The 22,503-nt window shown below is 36.7% G+C and overlaps 1 protein-coding gene across 4 annotated transcripts in view; it reads right to left on the reverse strand.

Moving 5' to 3' along the window:
• Positions 1-22,503, reverse strand: part of PCLO (piccolo presynaptic cytomatrix protein) — a 391,986-nt gene that overhangs the window by 193,347 nt on the left and 176,136 nt on the right. For all 4 annotated transcript variants that reach the window (XM_035723252.1, XM_035723251.1, XM_035723250.1 and 1 more), the window contains exon 4: positions 8,524-9,225. In XM_035723252.1, coding sequence (XP_035579145.1) covers positions 8,524-9,225 — 702 coding nt within the window. The remainder of the gene's footprint in view (positions 1-8,523; positions 9,226-22,503) is intronic.

A 22,503-nucleotide genomic window follows, 5' to 3' on the forward strand; every position in this document is an offset into this window, starting at 1 on the left:
TGGGTAATTTCAGATGTCTCCCCAGGAAAAAGTTACTTATCAGCAGTTGTAAGACCTTAGTAGTAGGGCTGATGAGCACCCAACTAATTTTGGTTCCTTTGTCTTAAGAGCTGCACGTTAAAGAGCTAAGCACATGTGAAGCAGACTTCTAATAAAATCTTTCCAGATGGTCTCAGTGGAGGGATGTTTCTATCTCCTCACATCCCACACAATGATGAGCACAATTTTTTTGACTCCAATATGCTTTCTATGTCTTTCCTTATCTGCCTTCTCACCCTTCACTAAATCACAGTAAATACCATAACCAGAGGGGTGGGGGACCTAAGCTCCTTGTGAAAAAAAAAAAAAAATTAAAAAAAATTTCATAATCAAATTGTGATAGTGTCATCTGTATTCTTTATTTTCTGTCTGCATATGTTATAAAACAGAACAATGTAATAAATTATCCATATACGAAGGAAATGTAACCATTGTTGTATGTAACAATTGAGTATAAAAAAAGAGAAATTATAGTTTTATACAATGAATTCTACATTCTACATCTTACAACAATAAGATTAAGACCAGACACATAACGTAACAAAGGAAACGAAGATACATTAGACAGAAGACTAACACACATAAATACCAAAATACCTATCCTACAACCCCCTTCTGTGGCCTTTCTCCATGTGTTTCATGTTTTCTTTCTTTCCTCAGTACCATGTTCTACCCACTTCTCCCTCCTGTCCCTTTCCTGGTCTCTTTCCTCCACAATTCTCAGAGGATTCAGTCATTATTTACGATGATGATGCTGTGATGATTTTTCCCTCTAAATGACTCTTCCTCTTCATATTATGATGTGGCAAAAGGCTGCAAACATTTTGCTCTATAGGTTTGTGGGTCTAAGATAAAATGTTTGGAGTGGTTAATAAGAAAATCAAGTTAGGTGACCTAGGGGCATTTATCTGAACTGTTCACAAGAAACAGCTGGTCATGGATTTATTGTGCCATGGTAAATTGAAAAAAAATTCATAATGTCAACTCTTCTCACACTAACTAGCACTGGAATACAGTCTTCTGAGAGAGGCGAGTGACCTTCTGCTCCTTCATTACACTGTTAGCTGTTCACCACCTGATCATACACCAATGAAGCTGTTTGCCTCTTTAAGGCTCCTACATGTTCATCTTTTTACCTGCTGCTGCTAAAATCAAAAGAAGAAAAAAAGTTGTTCTTCATATACGGAGATGGACATAGTGAGACACTCATCTGTCCAAGCATTTATCCCTCCTGTGGCTGTCTACTTTCCTTTGGGAGGTATGTGAGTGGGATTTGTACCCACACAAGTTAACTGGGCTATATAGATTAACACTGCAAACCCTTGTTTAATGGAATTTTTTTTTTTATCAAGAGAATAATTTGATCAAATAAGATTAAATGGAACTGAGAAGATCATGAAACACAGTGTATAAGTTGGGTTTGGTTTTCTCCAGTTATTTGTCAAATGGCTGTCTGGAGTACTGTAATTCTAGAGGAATATGATCAAAGGATTTATGAGAGGGAGGCATAATTTGGCTTATTTTCTTCCAAATTTCTAAGTACCTAGGACTAAAAGATTGGGAGTTTTCTCCTAGTTTCTTCAAAAATGTATGGTTGTAAAAAAAAAAAAAGTATGGTTGTATACTTATTTTTGAGAAGAACATTAAACTACTTGTGGTAATATATTAAGATTTAATGAAATGAATAGATTCAGTTATTTCTAAATTACATGTATATTACATATAACACACACATACATGTATGTGTATAAATATAACTGAATTTTCTTATGTATACATTATTTTCATTTGAATAGGTAATTGGAAATTGAAACCAATTATCTATTTCATTTTTTACATGTAATACAATCTAGAAGGACCTCTGAAATGATTACTTAAGAAGAAAATTCCAGGCATCTACTTTTTACATGAGAATTCTGTTTGTCATCTTAGATGGAGGCAGTGAGTGGAAACAAACATAATCTAAGCAAACCTTTTTTTTTTAATAGCAATGTCATTCTTCAGTTACCCTGAAGAACACATTTTCTGTGCATTTTTCTAAGTACATTTAGCATTAGATCCTACTGCACTTTTATTGTTACTGTTATTGCACTTTTCCCGTGTATACATGGGAAATTATAGTACGTGAGCCTTTCTAGTCTGTGTATATGAAACAATTACTCAATTTCCAGGGGCTAAGATTCATATATATATGTGTGTGTATATATATATATATATATATATATATATATATATATATATATATATATATATATATTTGTACTTACTAACCAAAAGCAGAGACTGGAGAATTCCTTTTCCTTCTAATATTTCACTGCCATTTACTGACCTGGAGACCAGTCAGAGAGAGGCGGTGATGAACTTGACCCATGTGAAACTCTTCTGATAGTGTCATACCTTGAAGCCTTCTCTAGTGATGGAAAATATATTAAGACACACCTGTACCGCCAAACTCAGTTCATCCCCTTTCACAAATGCTGAGATGTTTATCCTTCCATATTGAAGGTAAATGGAAGTTTTTTGAATATTACTGGGGTTAAGAACCAAATTGTTGGCTAAATTTAAGATTGTACAAATAAAGGATGCAATATTTCTTAATCTTCCCAAGCCATTTATTTCAATGGGCCAAAGTAAAACAACAAATGAATGATCTTCAATCATTTATACAATGGTAGGGTCAAAATGGATTGCTAGTCTGACTGTTCCAAACACTCTAAAGATTAAGTCCATAACGTTCAGTGTGACTGGAGAGAAAAACCAAATATTCTCACCTACATGGGAATCCTTTTCACTACAGAAAATCTCATTATTTTTCATCCTGATTATGCTGCCATTACATACAATGACTTATATGTAACTTGAATTTTAACCCCTTGGTCATTTTAGGCAGAAATAAAAGTTTATGCTAAAGATGTTCAAATTTTGGTTTCTATCAGGAGAGCTATAATGTTTCAATGTAATATATCAAATGTAGACAAGCAGTATTCTGTTTAAGTATATAGATAAAAAGAGAGAACTCTGTAGCAACATGAAATTTTAAAATAGTAAACAAAAAAATAAAGAAGAATGTACCTTTCAAATTATTTGTTATATTTTAGGATATATTTTAATCCCATTTGACAAGCACATTTTGGTAGAGAGGAATAAATGGAGAGACAAAAAGATATGGCAACAAAGAAATGTAAACAATATACCATGAAAATATGAATGACACAAATGACAAATGCATAAATAAAATAATATAAATATATAACAAAGTAAAATAGTACATAAAGTGCTTGGGATATACCAGGAGCTGCTAAAGGGAAGAATAATTATAATGTAAAGTCAGTATGGTACAAGTGTCATAAAAAGAATTACGTGTAGTGTTGAAAAGCCACTCTTTTATAATCAGAACTGGACTATAATCTTGGCTTAGCCATATGATCCTGAGCACAGAAATTTAGTTTTCCTCAATTTAAAGAAGATACAATATTTACCTCATGCATTGTTGCGTGGATGAAACGATCGAGAAATACCTAACATAGTGCTGAGAATATTCTAAGAGATAAATTAAGAATATTTAAAAATTTAAGACTAGTCAATACAGGGAGCTCAGCAGCAGAAGTGACAGCTACTGGGGAGAAAAGTGGCCCAGAGGTCCAGGTGAGAGTTTCCCAATCCGGCTGACAGAAGCAAGAGCAACAGTGCACAGAGACCTGAGTGCAGGTGTACAGGGAGAAAGGACCATCTACCTCCAGGAATTACACAAAGGCATATTTGGCTGGCTTTCCAGAGCTCACTTGTGGGAAGTATTAGGGGCTGCTTGCAAGGTATATTGGAGCCATATTCCACAGGGCTGAGAAAGCCAAACTAAGTTATTTAGACAGGAGTCTTGGCCGTGGGGTGCAAAAGCCTGGGCAAGTTTGCAAAATGATCTAATGGGCCGTAAGAAGTACATGTTAAGATCTTTACTGTATTTTTTAATCCAAAATTACATGTTCCTAATATTTAATGAACGGATTGATGCTAATGTTCTTTTACTTCTTACGTGAGTTGGTTGCTGTTCTGTGAGGAATCCTGAGAGAAAACTGGGAGTTACACTCTAAGGAGAAGTTATAGTGAGGTAGTCACTTTATTCATCCACCTTTATACTGAGGTTTCTTATTCAGTTCGGCAGCTCTCTGGCTTTTATTACCTACTAGCAATTACACCAGTTTTCCTGTAACAGGTAAGTGGTAGACAAAAGATTCTTGCAAAAAAAAATCACGTCATAAAGATAATAATGTAAGAAATACACAAACACATGACAAACACATTACTAAAGAAGCTGACACTAATCATATCATTACAAGCTTTTCATCAGCAACATTACAAGATAAAGGCAATGGTGACCAAATTAAACCAGATCTGACAGCTGGCCAAAAACGTCTACCATTATCAGGAAACCTATTTGACATCTGAATTGATGTCCAGTATTGCCAATAGCAAACCCTGCCTAAACACAACATGCTTTAGCACCACAGCAAGTGATATTATGACACTGTCACAAACTTCTAAAATTTTCTACAAATAAATATTCCAGTACTTTACCAACTTTCAATAAAATGAATAATAAACACTTAGAACCTTCTTTTGATTTTTCTTATTTAATGATAAAAGACAAAAAAAGTCACACATCATTTGGAGAAACTTGATTTAACCACCATGGAAAAATGGATGAACTAATATGTACAAAATGATACGGGGACAAATCAAACTCTGTTTCTTTGTCAGCAAATATTATTGGAAAGAGTAAATAAATAACTGGAAGGTTTGGGAGAAATTATAACAAAAGTGAGTAGCAAAAGTTTTGGTAATAACAGAATCAAAGTGTAGATATTTCTAATATGTTCAGTTTATAATACTCACTATTTCTGTTTCAGTAATACTTAAAGGACTTCCCACGAAGGAAAAATGTACCAATGAATGAAGTAAGCCTCAATATTGAATTTGTTTAAGGTCTACATATTTTTTAAATGAAAAATCTGTAATTAGCTACTGAAGAGTTGGCTTTTTTGATTGGAATTATTCTTTTAAAAAGGGTAAGATTACAGAGATGGCAGTACCTGTGAAGTTCATTTACTACATCTGTGACAAGTAGATCAGAATTGGACAGAGTGACTCAGGATTTTACAGATGTGGTGTATGTTGTATAGAGATGAGACCTTTATATTTTGAAAAAAATCCTTAATATTTTGTATTGAGATAGAGAATAACTATGAATTTAACTACAGAGGTTTACTGATTATGTAATGCGAAATTAATTTAAAAAGTTGTAGAATCTGAAGATTTAATTCTTTTTTGACGGAAGTCGAAGAATGCCAAATTGTTCAACTTTTTGGTGATGACAAGTGGTTACTAGATGGTATAAAGTAAATGGGATGATGGGGGGAGAAAAGGTAGATGGGAGGAAGTAAACCCTGGTTATCAGCAATATGCAACTTATTAAGTATTTAGAAAAAAAAACCCATAAAAATATAAAAATAAAAAAACTCAAACAAAATAAAAATTAATTCTCTTTAAGAGAATTATCATGTGAAAACAGCCCTCTGAAACAGAAATTTGGAAATCATGTGATTATGCTATATAAAATGACACGTCATTTTTAAAAGCTGTCATACCTGCTCCTTTAACAAATTTTAAAGAGAATATTTTAATCTGTTTCATATATATACATGTATATATATTTTAATTTCCTCATTTTCTGACAGATAGCAAGAACAAATTATTGGTATCAGGGAAGATTAACATTTGTTTGTGGAATTTTCACTATTAAAAAATTTATTTTCAATTTCAAACTAGGAGAACGGGTAGCAAGATTTGGCAAGTTCAAACTCTGATCCAGCCCTTCTAATTCTGATATATCCTTGTGGGTTATCTTTCTTGTTATGGATGGTCATTAAAACTAAACATCAAAATACCAAAATAAGCTTAACTTAGAAGCTGAAATTCAAATAACACTATTGTAAAATTTCCGACCAAGATTTTCAAAAATATTGAAGCACAATCAATGCTCTCTCTAAAATACTATTATTAATCATATTTTAATGTGATCAAATCTATATTAAATAAAATAATAATTTTAGTTTATTTCACTGATTTACTTTGTTTTTGTGAATGTTTTATATTGTTAATAATATATTAGTACATCAGTGTTTACATTTAATTCAGAAATAAGTATATACATATCGAGGTTGTAAAATAAAAGAAAAAGTAGTGATAAAAAGACATGATAAAAATAAAGTGATAAACAATAAAAAAATTAAAAAAAGTGATAAAGGTGTAAAATAAAATTAAAAGTACATTGACAAAATATTCAGATATTTCTTGTTTAGATTCTTTAACAAGCAATGGAGAATTATTAGAAGTATCTGAGTGATAGAGTTAAATTATGTGAACTTTGGAAAATAATTCTGTTAACTCTAGGAAACAAACTGAGGTCACTGGAGGGCAGGGGGGTGGGGGGATGGGGAAATTGGGGAATGGGAATTAAGGAAGGCACATGATGATGGGATGAACACTGGGTGTTATACACAACTGATGAATTACTGAACACTACATATGAAACTAATGATGTACTAGATGTTGGCTACTTCAATTTAAATAAATAAATAAAAAAGGAATATTCCTTTGTAATAAAAATGTTACTTTTGTTAAAAATTGAAAAAATAAAATGAGTATTTGTCTTCTGTTGATTGGGGTCACTGTAATACAATAAAACTGCCACACGTAAGTAAGCAAAAAAAAAAAAGATCAGACAACCATATATATGGACGGAGGGAGAAAGAGCAGGGAGCAGGCGCAGTGACGTTATTAGATTGCTCAAATCATCAGTGAGAGGTCATGAAGGCCATCATTAGGAGGGCCCTCAGGAATAGGAGTCAACAGACAGGAATGTGAGAAATTGGATGTAGAGAATAAAGCGTGGCTGGTAAGAAGAAACCAGAGATTACTCAGAAGGGTAGTGACTGGGAGACTAGAGACAGATGAATGGTATTGCCATTACCAGAGACAAGAGTCAGAGGCAGAAACTGCTTCTATAGAGGAGATAAGATTCCAACAATTGAATTCCAGTTTACAGCGAGGCTTTGAAGACCTCGTACTGGGTATCTGAAAACACATATCTGATACTCAAAAGAGGGCCAGAGGTGCACAGGTAGATTGAAGAATTGCTCATGTGGCTCCCCTAAGAACAAAGAAGACAAAACTCAAAACAAAACCAAAACCAAAGCAAAACACAAAGAAAAACTCATCACATAGAGATTAGGAAAGAAAGCAATACACGGAGTCAAAGTAGAACTCATAAAGCATGATCAGAAAGACAAAAAGAGAACAAAAAGGGAAGGGTCATGAAAGCCAAGGACAGCTTCACAAACAAAGAAATGGTCATAGGCATCAGGTTCTGCAAAGTGGTTAGCTAGGAGAAGCAATCGGTGGTGGTGAAGTTACCAGATCCAGCCATTAGAATGAAGAATATACCGGCACCTGCTCTGACTCTGATATACTCATTTACATAATGAAGGAAGACCAGAATTTACTTAATGACTGATGAATCATGTATCAAAGATGGGTTAGTAACCACGTGTTAAAACTGTAAACACCAAAAAAATGGACTACAGATTCTAATTAGAGTTCTAACATTAACTTTTAATATTAATAAATCATTTCTTTTTCCTTCGAGTCATTGCTATTATCTGTGAATTAAAATTATTCAACCAGATATGAAGTAAGATCTTGTGTAGCTCTAAAACAATCAGAGTTCTTCTAAAAATGACATTATCTCTTGTGCAGATAGAGGTTAAGATGGATACACTTAAAAGTTGCCACTAAAGAAAGAGAATATATATTATTCCAAATTATGCTTAGATTATAAATAATCCTTCAATATTAAACATATTAAACAAACCCCAAATAGAGTGCATTATATTAAAATCATGTTAAATACTAAAATTAACTTCTGTAAAAATGACTTTTGTCCTGAATTTCAGCCACCCTTTTTTTTTTTTTTGCAATCACAATCATTTTATGGCTGATGGCACCTTAAAAGGCTTTTAAGCAAAAAGAAATTTGTTGACTTGCTTAACCAAGTAACTAAGTGAACAGAAACTTAAATAAAGATACATATTATTTTATATTAAAGGTGGGTGCTGATTTTATGTTCACAGTGGAGAGAAGAAGAAACTTAACCTGTAAGAAACTCTTCTAATCATCCTACAGAATTTCGGTAAATTATCCAATATGCATAAAAGCTAGGAAAACAAATTTGATATCTCTGCCTTAAGTTAGACCAAGCGGTGAGAAAGCCAAAGTTGTTCATTTCAGCAATTGTTAGACTTTTCTGAAAGTGCCTTTAACTGAAGGCTTGCACTTACATAATTACCACTAAGCACTCTGTGTACTTAGGTAAAAATTAGCAAATTTCATATACAGAAGACTATGCGAAGACAGGAAAACATAACTTACTGTTTTTTCTCTCCCAGGTTCAGGCTTTGCTGTGCGCGCTGCTTGTTGCTGTCCTTTCATGTTTTGAGTCGCCTCATCATCTTCCTTGGGCAAACTTGGAGGCAGGCCAGAGGGTTCATCCTCCATCTTGGTCTGTGGTTGCTTATCCTGTACCACCTGTGGAGCCACTCTGCCTTCCGGCTTTTCTTCAGTGGTTGGTACTTGAGTTTTAAGTAAGTCTTGTTTCTGTTCCTCCTCTAGAGCTGATGGTTTTGTTGCTGGAGGTAACTTTTTGTCTTCAGGGGCTGGCTTTTTGTCTTCAGAAGTTGGTTTTTTTTCTTCAAGAGGTGGCTTTTTTTCTTCTGGGAGAGGCTTTTTGTCTTCAGGGGCTGGCTTTTTTTCTTGAGGGGCTGAAGTTTTGTCTTCCTCTAGTTGAGTCTCCTGTTTGTGATCTGTGGTCACCTTTGGGACAATCTTTTCAACTGATGGTATTTCTTTCACTTTTTCTGGGATGACTTGCTCAGCTTCTGTTTTTACTTCTTGTTCCTTCTTTTTCATTTTTACTTGGGTAGGCATTTCTGTTTTCTGAGATGGTTGTTCTGGAGGGACAGGCATAGGAGAGGCTTTGGGTCCTGAAGGTGTAGGTGGCATTTTGCCCATATCTCCAAGCTGTCCTGATATTGCTCTCTGAGTCTGGCAATTTAAACAAAGCCATTCTTGAATCTGCAAAGAAAATAGCAATGAGCATATTAACTATATTATAATGCATCTGTTTTGGTGAATCTGTTTTGGTGCATATACTAAGATTAACATCTGGTGACTTCAAGTTGCTTTTTAGTTTTCCAAATCAATGAAATAGTGACTTCTAAGGAAGGCTGCAAAAAGACTCTTTATTATCTAAAAATATGAGGAATCCCTAGAGATTGGCAATTCACTCACCTCACCATGAGGAAGGAAAAAAATGTAGCATTAAAGATGGAGCCAAGGAAATATTCACTTTTTTGGTGAAGAATCTGCATTTGTTCCAAACAGAATATTTTTGAGTTTGGTGGCTTCAAAACTGGTATTTCATATAGTTACACAAAACTATTAAATTTTATGGTCATTTTCTATTAACTACAATTAACCAAAAGTTCTTTTAGGATTTAGCATATCATCTTTTATCTCTTGATGTGGGTCAAACGTAGTTCTATTTACCAGAGTATTGTGCATAATTCTCTATCTGCTTTAGGACTGATAAATAATTTCATTCTTAATAATATTCACATTTCTCATGCAATTGAGCAAGAAACAATCATTGGCTCAAATTGTTTGGTATCTTTCCCCTAGAGTTTTTTGAATCACTGACTAGAACAGTTCCTTATATTTCTGCTCCTCACTGTAATCCATGGGCCACTTGCACCAATCGACTGAGGGGGATCATAGGATATGCAAATTCCTAGGAATTCCTAAAACTGTTTTAGCAGGATCCTGGGGAAGGAGAAGGAGTAAATAAACTGGTTAATTCTTGGTTGATTCTTTTGCAAGCTAAATTCTGAAAACCCCCCTCTCATAACACATACACATGATGGCATGGGAGATTGATTATGTTAGAATAATAATATTGCAGAATTCTTCCCTTATTGATATATGCTGTGCTTTTTCTTACCTTATAAACATTATAATGTAAGAATTAAAGATTATACATGTAGCTCCTAATCGTTACATTTAATAAATACCTATTCTGTAAAGTCCAAGGTTGGGGAGTCATACAAATAGTATTGCATTCATATGTTGCACTGTTTTCTGAGTTCAATTTCAAACTGCTTTTCATACTGCATCACTCTTTCTAGTTACATGACTTAAAATCACTTATTGTTCTAGAATATTATTAGGGATCTAAGTTTCATTTCTTATTTCAGCTTCTAATTTCTTTAGAGATATAAAAAATGTTGCTTAATAATAATGACTGAGGAGCGCCTGGGTACTTCAGCAAATTAAGTGTCTGCCTTCGGCTCAGGTCATGACCCTGGAGTCCTGGGATTGAGCCCCACGTTGGGGTCCCTGCTAAGCGGGGAGCCTACTCATCCCTCTCTCTCTGCCCCTCCCCCCCAACTCGTACTCTTTCTCTCATTCTCTCTCAAATAAATAAAATCTTAAAAAAAAAATGACTGTTTTGCAATCTGTAAGCCATTATAAATTCTTATTTACTTATCTAAAGAGTAAAGACAAAAGTCCATTATTTAATTTGTGTCAATTGTTGTCTATAAAACATCAGTATGCGTTACGGGTTCATTTGCTTTTTGTGTGTACAATTATCCAATACCAATTCTCTTCTTAATTCAGGTTTCGGCAACTCTAAAGTATTGAATGGTGGCTTCTTTACACCAGAACTTTATAGAAAAATCTTAGGAAAGAAACTGACTTGATCCCTTACGTCAAATATGAAAAGCTCTCTCCAACCCTGGCACTGAATAGTCCCTGGAGGAGACACTTCCACAAGAAAATCAATTTTCCAAGAAAATCAATCTTTATCCATGCTGTGGTTTTAAAAACCATTACTCAGTTGAGCCACATCTGAAGATATTTTTATTCAGAACCTGACATCTTTTAAAAACAAACGCGACACAAATACCTGCATCACTGCCGTCTTGTCACATGGATTGTAAAAACCAAATGCAGGTGTGTGTTAAGCATTCCTGGCAGGTCATATCCTAATGTAAAGAAGTTAGGAAGTTTTTCATATACCAGGAACACAGGTATCATTACATTGCAAATTTTTATCAAAATAATAGTGTGATTCTTTTATCTGAGTTTTCGGAACAAATTATTCTTGCAAAGTTATCATCTCTTGCTACTTATAGCATATGATACCACAATGGTAGACAGCTCTCGTTAAAATGCAAATGTGTTGAGATAATAAAGTGACCATTTCAAAGTAATATACTCATTATTTTCACATATTTGAAGGTTAAGGGGATAAAAGGTATCATCTATTTAACCTATAGTGTCACCTAAAACACTTCATTTTTCCCAATTTGAAGTAACGTCTGACAAACCTACAAGCAGTGATAACTCATGCTAGTATGGTCTGCAAGGCAGAGGGAAGGCAATAATGTCAGTCTAAAAGAAAAAGAATCTTATCCTGAGAGCCTCGCTGGCTAGATCAAACTTGTGTTTGCTTAAGTTTCCACCCGTATGCAGTTAAACCTGGTATTTTTATACTTGGTCTCTCAGCTGCATGAGTGATTTGCATTTGAAATAAGATTATTAAGACAAGCCTAATTCTTTTGACTTTACACTTTGACTAATTGTCACCAAAATTCATTTGGAACCTGATGTTACTATCATGTCAAATAATTATGACAACGTACTTCACTTATGTATCTACTCTGTATATATTTATTCTACCTATATTTATGGAGTACATATACCATTGGGCAAGGAATAAGATATGGGTTAAAATAAATATGCAGTAAAAATATATATATACATATAAGGGAAATGGAAAGGATATAATGTTTTTGTGGGTTTTTTTTTAGGATTTTATTTATTTATTTGACAGAGGGAGACACAGTGAGAGAGGGAACACAAGCAGGGGGAGTGGGAGAGGGAGAAGCAGGCTCTCCGCCCAGCAGGGAGCCCAATGCGGGGTTTGATCCCAGGACCCTGGGACCATGACCTGAGCTGAAGGCAGAAGCTTAATGACTGAGCCACCCAGGTGCCCCAAGGATATAATGGTTTTAATGGGATTGGCTAATGAATCTGTTTAGAACATAAGGAATTAGATAATTTATGATTCCCAAAAGATAATTTTTTCACCAATTAGAAATGCTGAATTGGAAGTCTCATACATGTGTCTCTTCTTTCTGCAGCCCTAGAACCAAAATTAGAATGCCAACAAATTCAGCAAGCAGAGGAAGTTATAATATCAAGAAGGAATTAAAAAAGGGAGAAAAGTATAGTAACACCAAAATTTGTATATTTCTTTAAATATGCAAATTTAAATTTTATTAAGAGAGGGCATACGAAAAGGCAGAGGCTAGGGTAAAATCAAAAGTAGAAATGAGAAAAGCAAAATTGATTGAATTTTAATAATGAGTAAAATGAGTGATAATGAATTTTCAAATGAAAGTTCATTTTGGATAATATAGGTTATCGTCATTATCATATCACCATTAAATACAAACACGATTACTAGAAAAACTGGCTTCACAAGTCACAATTTAGGAAATACTCTACAACACATAAGATGTAAAAAAATCTGTAGTTCACAATTATTTTTTGCATTCTTTACCAAAAATAATCCCAAGGAATTTTGTATCCCTGTATTCAGGGATTTAATTAAGAAGCATTACATTTCTAGGTCCAAAAAAACCATTATCTTCACTCTTTGTTCTTCAACAGCCATACCATTAAATACTCATAATGTTTCTAGTCCAGTAACAATCTGGAGATAACAATAAGCAAGATGCCTAAATTATACAATAATTCAATGCATAAATTATCACTGCCCATATATGATTTTTACCACCTGAAAGGATTTTACCACATATAGCATTAACTCTTTCTGTAAATTGCAAAACACATGACTATTCATAGTTTGCCTTAAGGTTAAACATCAAAAGAGTTACAGCTTTATCTTTGAAAATGAAGAGTGAGACAGGGGTGCCTGGGTGGCTCAATTGGCTGAGTCTTCGACTCTTGCTCTAGGCTCAGGTCACGACCCCATGGTTTGTGAGATCAAGCCCCGAGGGCCACTTCCGCACTCAGCGGGGAGTCTGCTTGAAGATTCTCTCCCTCTGTCCCTCCCCCCAACTTGTTCCCTCTCTCACTCTCTCTAAAGAAATCTTGAAAAAGGACAGTAAGACAATTAGAAAATAAATATATTTTATATATATGATTATGTAATATATACTTACATAAACTAAAGCCATTGCTGTTACATTATTGAGTTTACTACATAGAAAATACATTGAAAAATACAGATGCTTATGGAGGCTTATTTTTAAACATACAAGTCATCATTATGGATGCTTTCAGACCATTTCCATTGGTTTCACTAGGTTCTTAAATTATGTTTTATTTTCAGTAGCCTATAAATATCTCCTGATAGTAAACATAAAAGTTTTTATCTATATTATTATTAAATGTATCAAAAAAATTCAGAAGACTCTATTAGTCCAATCACCTTTTAATCCAGGGCTTTCACATTAATAACCAGGATACCAAATTCATCTCCAAGTAGGGGAAAATTCTGATAAACAGTGTATAAAAAATAACTCCATGTCGATCACAGCATACTACAATGTATTCAATTGTCAGCTGGTGCATGTTAAAGAATGCATTTATTTTAACATCATATCATCAGGGCTTGTTCAAAGCAATGCTTCACAAATCCATTAATCTTAAGAGCAAAGTAGGAAATGAAGGCAATAAAAACCCAGAAGAGGGATGTTGCTGTGCTACTTGGCATTTTTCCATCAATAAGCAATTTGCTTTACATAACATTTCAGCTGTAACTATAGCAACAATACCATTAAGGAAAATCTCCGAACTTCAGGCCTGCCTATTTATTTTTCTAAGTATCATTTCGGAAGCACGATAGTAAGACCTGCAGCAGGTTGAAAGGTGGCCGTTAGACTTAAAATGGTAGAGAATGGATGGCAGCGAAGCCTGCAGGAGCATTCATAGTTGTATCTGAGAAGTCTTCACCACATTTTAGCATGAATTTTTCATTAAAAGACCAACCAGACGAATGTGGAAGCTCAGAGAGTTTCCACCAATAAGAGTATGTAAGCAGAGATTACGCGCCCCCTACTCAAAATTCTGTAAAGGAAAACCAAGCGATCAATGGAATTGATACTCAAACACCTTGGGGTTTCCAGCCTACTATTAAGTCTTTGAGTCAACAATAAACATTTTACACAGGTTTCTGTTGGTCTGTTTATCTGTTTATAACTCAGAATGTTATTTTTTCAGCTAAAAAATAATTACACTGATGATCTGCTTAGAAATCACTATTTACTTACCAACAGGTCCAAAAATTGGAGGGCAATGTTACCTGCAACCTCTCACTGGTATCAGTCTCACCTATAGTCTTGGATAAAGGTGTTCCATTTATCTGAGGCCCATACACTTTTTTTTTATTTTTAAGATGATGCTTTGAAGATTTTACTTATTTATTTAAGAGAGAAAGAAATAGTGAGAGAGAGCACATGAAGGGGTGGTAGCAGAGGAGGGAAAGGGAGAAGCAGGCTCCCCACTGAGCCAGGAGTCTGTTGTAGGGCTCAATCCCAGGACCCCCAGGATCATGACCCAAGCCAAAGGCAGACGCCCAACCGACTGAGCCACCCAGGTGCCCTGGGCCCATATACTCTTACAATTCAAGTGGACATTCTTAAAATCAGATTTTTTTGTTTAAATTTCTAAATTTATTTCCTTCTGTTATCTCTAAAGGGAAAAGGACTGAATTCACAGTTGGTGCACTCTTTCTTTTCAGATTACACAATCAGTTCCTATGCTATAAAATCAAGATATTAGAAATCTCTGATCATTCATGGGACTGCACTTCACAAGTATATGCAATGAGGTATTTGTGGTATTTCTATCCTTATTCTGTTCCTCCTAAAAATGAATGTGTGTCGGGAGGCGGAGCAAGATGGCGGAGGAGTAGGAGACCTGGATTTCGTCTGGTCTCAGGAATTCAGCTGAATAGGGATCAAACCATTCTGAACACCTACGAACTCAACAGGAGACCTAAGACAAGAGTAGCAACAACTCTCTGAACAGAGAAGCGACCACTTACTGGAAGGTAGGACGTGCGGAGAAGTGAATCCGAGGCGATATTCGGGAGGATAGACGGCGGGGGAGGGGGCCTCCATTGGCCACTTCTGGCAAGTGCTAGAGCCGTGGAGCACAAAATCGAACTTTGAGAAGTTGGCTCCGCTGAGGGACGTCGCTCCAGTGGCTAAGCGGGGGGTGGAACCCTCGTGGGACAGTGTGGTCTCAGGACCCTTGGGGTCACAGAAAGACCGGGGGTGCCTGAGTGCGGCAGAGCTCCTAGGTATCGGAGTGGGGAAGCCGGCTGCAGAGACGGAGCCGAGGCGCGGGCTCTCAACTCGGGGTTGCCATAAACTGTGATCAGTGCCACACAGTCGGGTCACTGCTCCTCCAGCAGGGACCCAACAAGCGGCAGATCCGGGGAAACTTCCCTCCCTCCCCTGGGAGGAGTGGTGCGGGAGCGCACCGCAGGGATCTGCTGGGTTTGGAGACTCCACACGGGGTCGGGAGCCAGAGATAGAAACGCTCTGTCACAGGCCGGGTGAGCACGGAGTGCGGCCGGAGACTGGGGAGACGGGAGTGACTGCTTTTCTCTGGGGGCGCACTGAAGAGCGGGGGCCCGAGTTCTCAGCTCCTCCGGGTGGAGATTGGAAGACCACCATTTTCGCCCTGGTCCTCCAAAGCTGTACCAGAGCTTGCAGGGAACAAAATATCCTGAGAGCAAACCCGAGCACCTTGCTTAGCCCGGACCGACAAGGGCGGGGCAATTCAGCCTCCGGCAAAGACATTTGGGAACCACAGCAACAGGCCCCTCCCCCAGAAGATCGGCATGAACAGCCAGCAAGCCAAGACCAAGTTTACCGATCAAGGAGGACGGGAGAACTCCAGTGCCAGGGGAATACTGCACATAGAATTCATGGCTTTTTTTTTTACCATGATTCATTAGTTCATCAAAGTTAATTTTTTTAACTGTTTTTTTTTAATTTTTTTTTCCCTTTTTCAATCAACATCTTATCAATCCCTTTTTTAAAAAAAACATTTTTTATTTTTCATTTTTAGTCATATTTTATCCCTTCATAGTAGTTACCCTTATTTTTGGCATACCATATATATAAGTTGTTCTCTCTTTAAAATTTTGAGATACAGTTTCTTCTAACAGATCAAAATATACCCTAAATCACTAGTGTATGGCTTTGTTCTAGTCTCCTGCCTGATCACATTCTCGCCCTTTTTTCTTTTCTTTTTTTTTTAAATCTTCTTTTTTCAACAACTTATCAATTCCTTTTATAAAATCTTTTATAATTTTCAACTTTACAGTCATCTTCCATCCCTTCATTGTATCAACCCTTATTTTGTACATATATGTCTTTCTTCCTTTAAAATTTTAGGAGGCACTTTCTTCTAACAGACCAAAATATGCCCAAAATCTAGTGTGTGGCACTGATCTATGCACTAGCCTGATCATATTTGATCATATTCTGCTTTTTTTGTATTGTTCTGTTTTTGTTTTTATCTTTTTTTTTTTTTTCTCTTTTTTCTTTCTTTCCCTTTCTTTTCCCCTGGTTTCAGGTCTTTTCTGATTTGTATACAGTATATTTGCTGGGGACATTGTTAACCTGTTAGCATTTTGTTCTCTCATTCATCTATTCTCCTCTGGACAAAATGACAAGACGAAAAAAATCACCTCAGCAAAAAGAACAAGAGGTAGTACCGTCAGCCAGGGACCTACTCAATACAGACATTAGTACGATGTCGGACCTAGAGTTCAGAATCATGACTTTAAAGATACTAGCTGGGCTTGAAAAAAGCGTGGAAGTTATTAGAGAAACCCTTTCTGGAGAAATAAAAGAACTAAAATCTAACCAAGTCGAAATCAAAAAGGCTATTGATGAGGTGCAATCAAAAATGGGGGCACTAACTGCTAGGATAAATGAGGCAGAAGAGAGAATCAGTGATATAGAAGACCAAATGATGGAATATAAAGAGGCTGAGAAAAAGAGAGATAAACAACTACAGGATCACGAGGGCAGAATTCGAGAGATAAGCGATATGATAAGATGAACAACATTAGAATAATTGGGATCCCAGAAGAAGAAGAAAGAGAGAGAGGGGCAGAAGGTATATTGGAGTAAATAATAGCAGAGAACTTCCCTAATGTGAGGAAGGAAACAGGCATCAAAATCCAGGAGGCACAGAGAACCCCTCTCAAAATCAATAATAATAGGTCAACACCCTGACATTTAATAGTAAAACTTACGAGTCTCAGAGACAAAGAGAAAATCCTGAAAGCAGCTCGGGAGAAGAGATATGTAACCTACAATGGTAGAAATATTAGATTGGCAACAGACCTATCCACAGAGACCTGGCAGGCCAGAAAGGACTGGCAAGATATCTTCAGAGCACTAAACGAGAAAAATATGCAGCCAAGAATACTATATCCAGCTGGGCTGTCATTGAAAATAGGAGAGATAAAAAGCTTCCAGGACAAACAAAAACTAAAGGAATTTGCAAACACGAAACCAGCCCTCCAAGAAATATTGAAAGGGGTCCTCTAAGCAAAGAAAGAGCCTAAAAGCAGCATAGATCCGAAAGGAACACAGACAATATACAGTAACAGTCACCTTACAGGCAATACAATGGCACTAAATTCATACCTTTCAATAGTTACCCTGATTGTAAATGGGCTAAATGACCCAATCAAAAGACACAGGCTATCAGATTGGATTAAAAAACAAGACCCATCAATATGCTGTCTGCAGGAGACTCATTTTAGACCCAAAGACACCCCCACATTGAAAGTGAGGGGTGGAAAACCATTTACCATGCTAATGGACACCAAAAGAAAGCTGGGGTGGCAATCCTTATATCAGACAAATTAGATTTTAAACCAAAGACTGTAATAAGAGAGGAGGAAGGACACTATATCCTACCTAAAGGGTCTATCCAACAAGAAGATCTAACAATTGTAAATATCTATGCCCCGAACATGGGAGCAGCCAATTATATAAGCCAATTAATAACAAAAGCAAAGAACACATTGAAAACAATACAATAATAGTGGGGGACTTTAACACCCCCCTGACTGAAATGGACAGATCATCTAAGCAAAAGATCAACAAGGAAATAAAGACTTTAAATGACACACTGGACCAAATGGACTTCACAGACATATTCAGAACATTCCATGCCAAAGCAACGGAATACACATTCTTCTCTAGGACCCATGGAACATTCTCCAGAATTGATCACATCCTAGGTCACAAATCAGGTCTCAACCAGTACCAAAAGACTGGGATTATTCCCTGCATATTTTCAGACCACAATGCTTTGAAACTAGAACTCAATCACAAGAGGAAAGTCGGAAAGAACTCAAATACATGGGGGCTAAAGAGCATCCTACTAAAGAATGAATGGGTCAACCAGGAAATTAACGAAGAATTAAAAAAATTCATGGACACCAATGAAAATGAAAACACAACTGTTCAAAATCATTGGGAAACAGCAAAGGCAGTCCTGAGAGGAAAGTATATAGCAATAGAAGCCTTACTCAAGAAACAAGAAAGGTCTCAAATACACAACCTAACCCTACACCTAAAGGAGCTGGAGAAAGAACAGCCAATAAAGCCTAAACCCAGCAGGAGAAGAGAAATAATAAAGATCAGAGCAGAAATCAATGAACTAGAAACCAAAAGAACAGTAGAACAGATCAACGAAACTAGGAGCTGGTTCTTTGAAAGAATTAACAAGATTGACAAACCCCTGGCCAGACTTATCCAAAAGAAGAGAGAAATGACCCAAATCAACAAAATCTTGAATGAAAGAGGAGAGATCACAACCAACACCAAAGAAATACAAACAATTATAAGAACATATGATGAGCAACTGTATGCCAGCAAATTAGATAACCTGGAAGAAATGGGTGCATTCCTAGAGATGTATCAACTACCAAAATTGAACCAGGAAGACATAGAAAACGTGAACAGACCTATAGCCATCAAGGAAATTGAAGCAGTCATCAAAAATCTCCCAACAAACAAAAGCCCGGGGCCAGATGGCTTCCCAGGGGAATTCTATCAGACATTTAAAGAAGATTTAATACCTATTCTCCTGAAACTGTTCCAAAAAATAGAAATGGAAGGAAAACTTCCAAACTCATTTTATGAGGCCACCATTACCTTGATCCCAAAACCAGACAAAGACCCCATCAAAAAGGAGAACTACAGACCAATATCCTTGATGAACATGGATGCAAAAATTCTCACCAAAATAGTAGCCAATAGGATCCAACAGTACATTAAAAGGATTATTCACCACAACCAAGTGGGACTTATCCCTGGGCTGCAAGGATGGTTCAACATCCACAAATCAATCAACGTGATACATTAACAAAAGAAAGAAGAATCATATGGTCCTCTCAATAGATGCAGAAAAAGCATTTGACAAAGTCCAGCATCCTTTCTTGATCAAAACTCTTCAGAGGATAGGGATAGAGGGTACATACCTCAATATCATAAAAGCCATCTATGAAAAACCTACAGCTAATATCATTCTCAATGGGGAAAAGCTGAGAGCTTTCCCCTTAAGGTCAGGAACGTGGCAGGGAAGTCCACTCTCACCACTGTTGTTCCACATAGTATTAGAAGTCCTAGCCACAGCAATCAGACAACAAAAGGAAATCAAAGGCATCCAAATCGGCAAAGAAGAAGTCAAACTCTCACTCTTTGCAGATGATATGATACTGTATGTGGAAAACCCAAAAGACTCCACCCCAGAACTGCTAGAAGTCATACAGGAATTCAGTAAAGTGGCAGGATATAAAGTCAACGCACAGAAATCAGTGGTATTCCTATACACCAACAACAAGACAGAAGAGAGACAAATCAAGGAGTCGATCCCATTTACAATTGCACCCAAAACCATAAGATACCTAGGAATCAATTTAACCAAAGAGGCAAAGGATCTGTACTCAGAAAAGTATAAAATACTCATGAAAGAAATTGAAGAAGACACAAAGAAATGGAAAAACGTTCCATGCTCATGGATTGGGAGAACCAACATTGTGAAGATGTCAATGCTACCTAGAGCAATCTACACATTCAAAGCAATCCCCATCAAAATACCATCCACTTTTTTCAAAGAAATGGAACAAATAATCCTAAAATTTGTATGGAACCAGAAGAGACCCCGAATAGCCAGAGGAATATTGAAAAAGAAAAGCTAAGCTGGCAGCATCACAATTCCGGACTTCCAGCTCTATTCCAAAGCTGTCATCATCAAGACAGTATGGTACTGGCACAAAAACAGACACAAAGATCAGTGGAACAGAATCGAGAGCCCAGAAATGGACCCTCAACTCTATGGTCAACTTATCTTTGACAAAGCAGGAAAGAATGTCCAATGGAATAAAGACAGTCTCTTCAATAAATGGTGCTGGGAAAATTGGACAGCCACATGCAGAAGAATGAAACTGGACCATTTCCTTACACCACACACAAAAATAGACTCCAAATGGTTGAAAGACCTAAACGTGAGACAGAAGTCCATCAAAATCCTAAAGAACACAGGCAACAACCTCTTCGACCTCAGCTGCAGCAACTTCTTCCTAGACACATCGCCAAAGGCAAGGGAAGCCAGGGCAAAAATGAACTACTGGGATTTCATCAAGATAAAAAGCTTTTGCACAGCAAAAGAAACAGTCCACAAAACCAAAAGACAACCGACAGAATGGGAGAAAATATTTGCAAATGACAGATCAGATAAAGGGCTAGTATCCAAAATCTATAAAGAACTTATCAAACTCAACACCCAAAGAACAAATAATCCAATCAAGAAATGGGCAGAAGACATGAACAGACATTTTTCCAAAGAAGACATCCAAATGGCCAACAGACACATGAAAAAGTGCTCAACATTGCTCGGCATCAGGGAAATCCAAATCAAAACCTCAGTGAGATACCACCGCACACCAGTCAGAATGGCTAAAATTAACAAGTCAGGAAACGACAGATGTTGGCGGGGATGTGGAGAAAGGGGAACCCTCCTCCACTGTTGGTGGGAATGCAAGCAGGTGCAACCCCTCTGGAAAACAGTATGGAGGTTCCTCAAACAGTTGAAAATAGAGCTACCATACGATCCAGCAATTGCACTACTGGGTATTTTCCCCAAAGATACAAATGTAGGGATCCGAAGGGGTACGTGCACCCCAATGTTTATAGCAGCAATGTCCACAATAGCCAATGTGGAAAGAGCCAAGATGTCCATCGACAGATGAATGGATAAAGAAGATGTGGTATATATACACAATGGAATATTATGCAGCCATCAAAAGGAATGAGATCTTGCCATTTGCAATGACGTGGATGGAACTGGAGGGTGTTATGCTGAGTGAAATAAGTCAATCAGAGAAAGACATGTATCATATGACCTCACTGATATGAGGAATTCTTAATCTCAGGAAACAAAGTGATTGTTGCTGGAGTGGTGGGGGTGGGAGGGATGGGGTGGCTGGGTGATAGACACTTGGGAGGGTATGTGCTATGGTGAGCGCTGTGAATTGTGCAAGACTGTTGAATCACAGATCTGTACTTCTGAAACAAATAATGCAACATATGTTAAGAAAAAAGAAAAAGGAGAAGATAGCAGGAGGGGAAGAATGAAGGGGATTAAGTCAGAGGGGGAGAGGAACCATGAGAGACGATGGACTCTGAAAAACAAACTGAGGTTTCTAGAGGGGAGGAGGGTAGGGGGATGGGTTAGCCTGGTGATGGGTATTAAAGAGGGCACGTTCTGCATGGAGCACTGGGTGTTATGCACAAACAATGAATCATGGAACACTACATCAAAAACTAATGATGTAATATATGGTGATTAACATAACAATGAAAAAATTAAAAAAATGAATGTGTGTCAGCTCCTCTTCTTACTACACTGTTTTTGACTAGATTAGTACTTTTGTCCCCTTTACAATCAATGAAACAAGAAAAACTCATATCCAAAATACATAAGTGAATGATTGGCGGTATTCCTCCTTTATTTTCTGTGTAGATATAAGAATTATATCAGAATGTATTTCTGTGTAGATATAAGAATTATATCAGAATGTATACAAAAACTAACAAAAAAACAAATAGGCTATTTAAATATTAATTTCCAGTGAAATTGCTGAACGTTAAGGGTGAGATTCAATAATGAAACCAAACAGAATACTGGATGTTGTTAGGAATTGTACTGGGGTCATTC

This window comes from Zalophus californianus, chromosome 12 (genome assembly GCF_009762305.2).
Source record: "Zalophus californianus isolate mZalCal1 chromosome 12, mZalCal1.pri.v2, whole genome shotgun sequence".
Taxonomy (NCBI): domain Eukaryota; kingdom Metazoa; phylum Chordata; class Mammalia; order Carnivora; family Otariidae; genus Zalophus; species Zalophus californianus.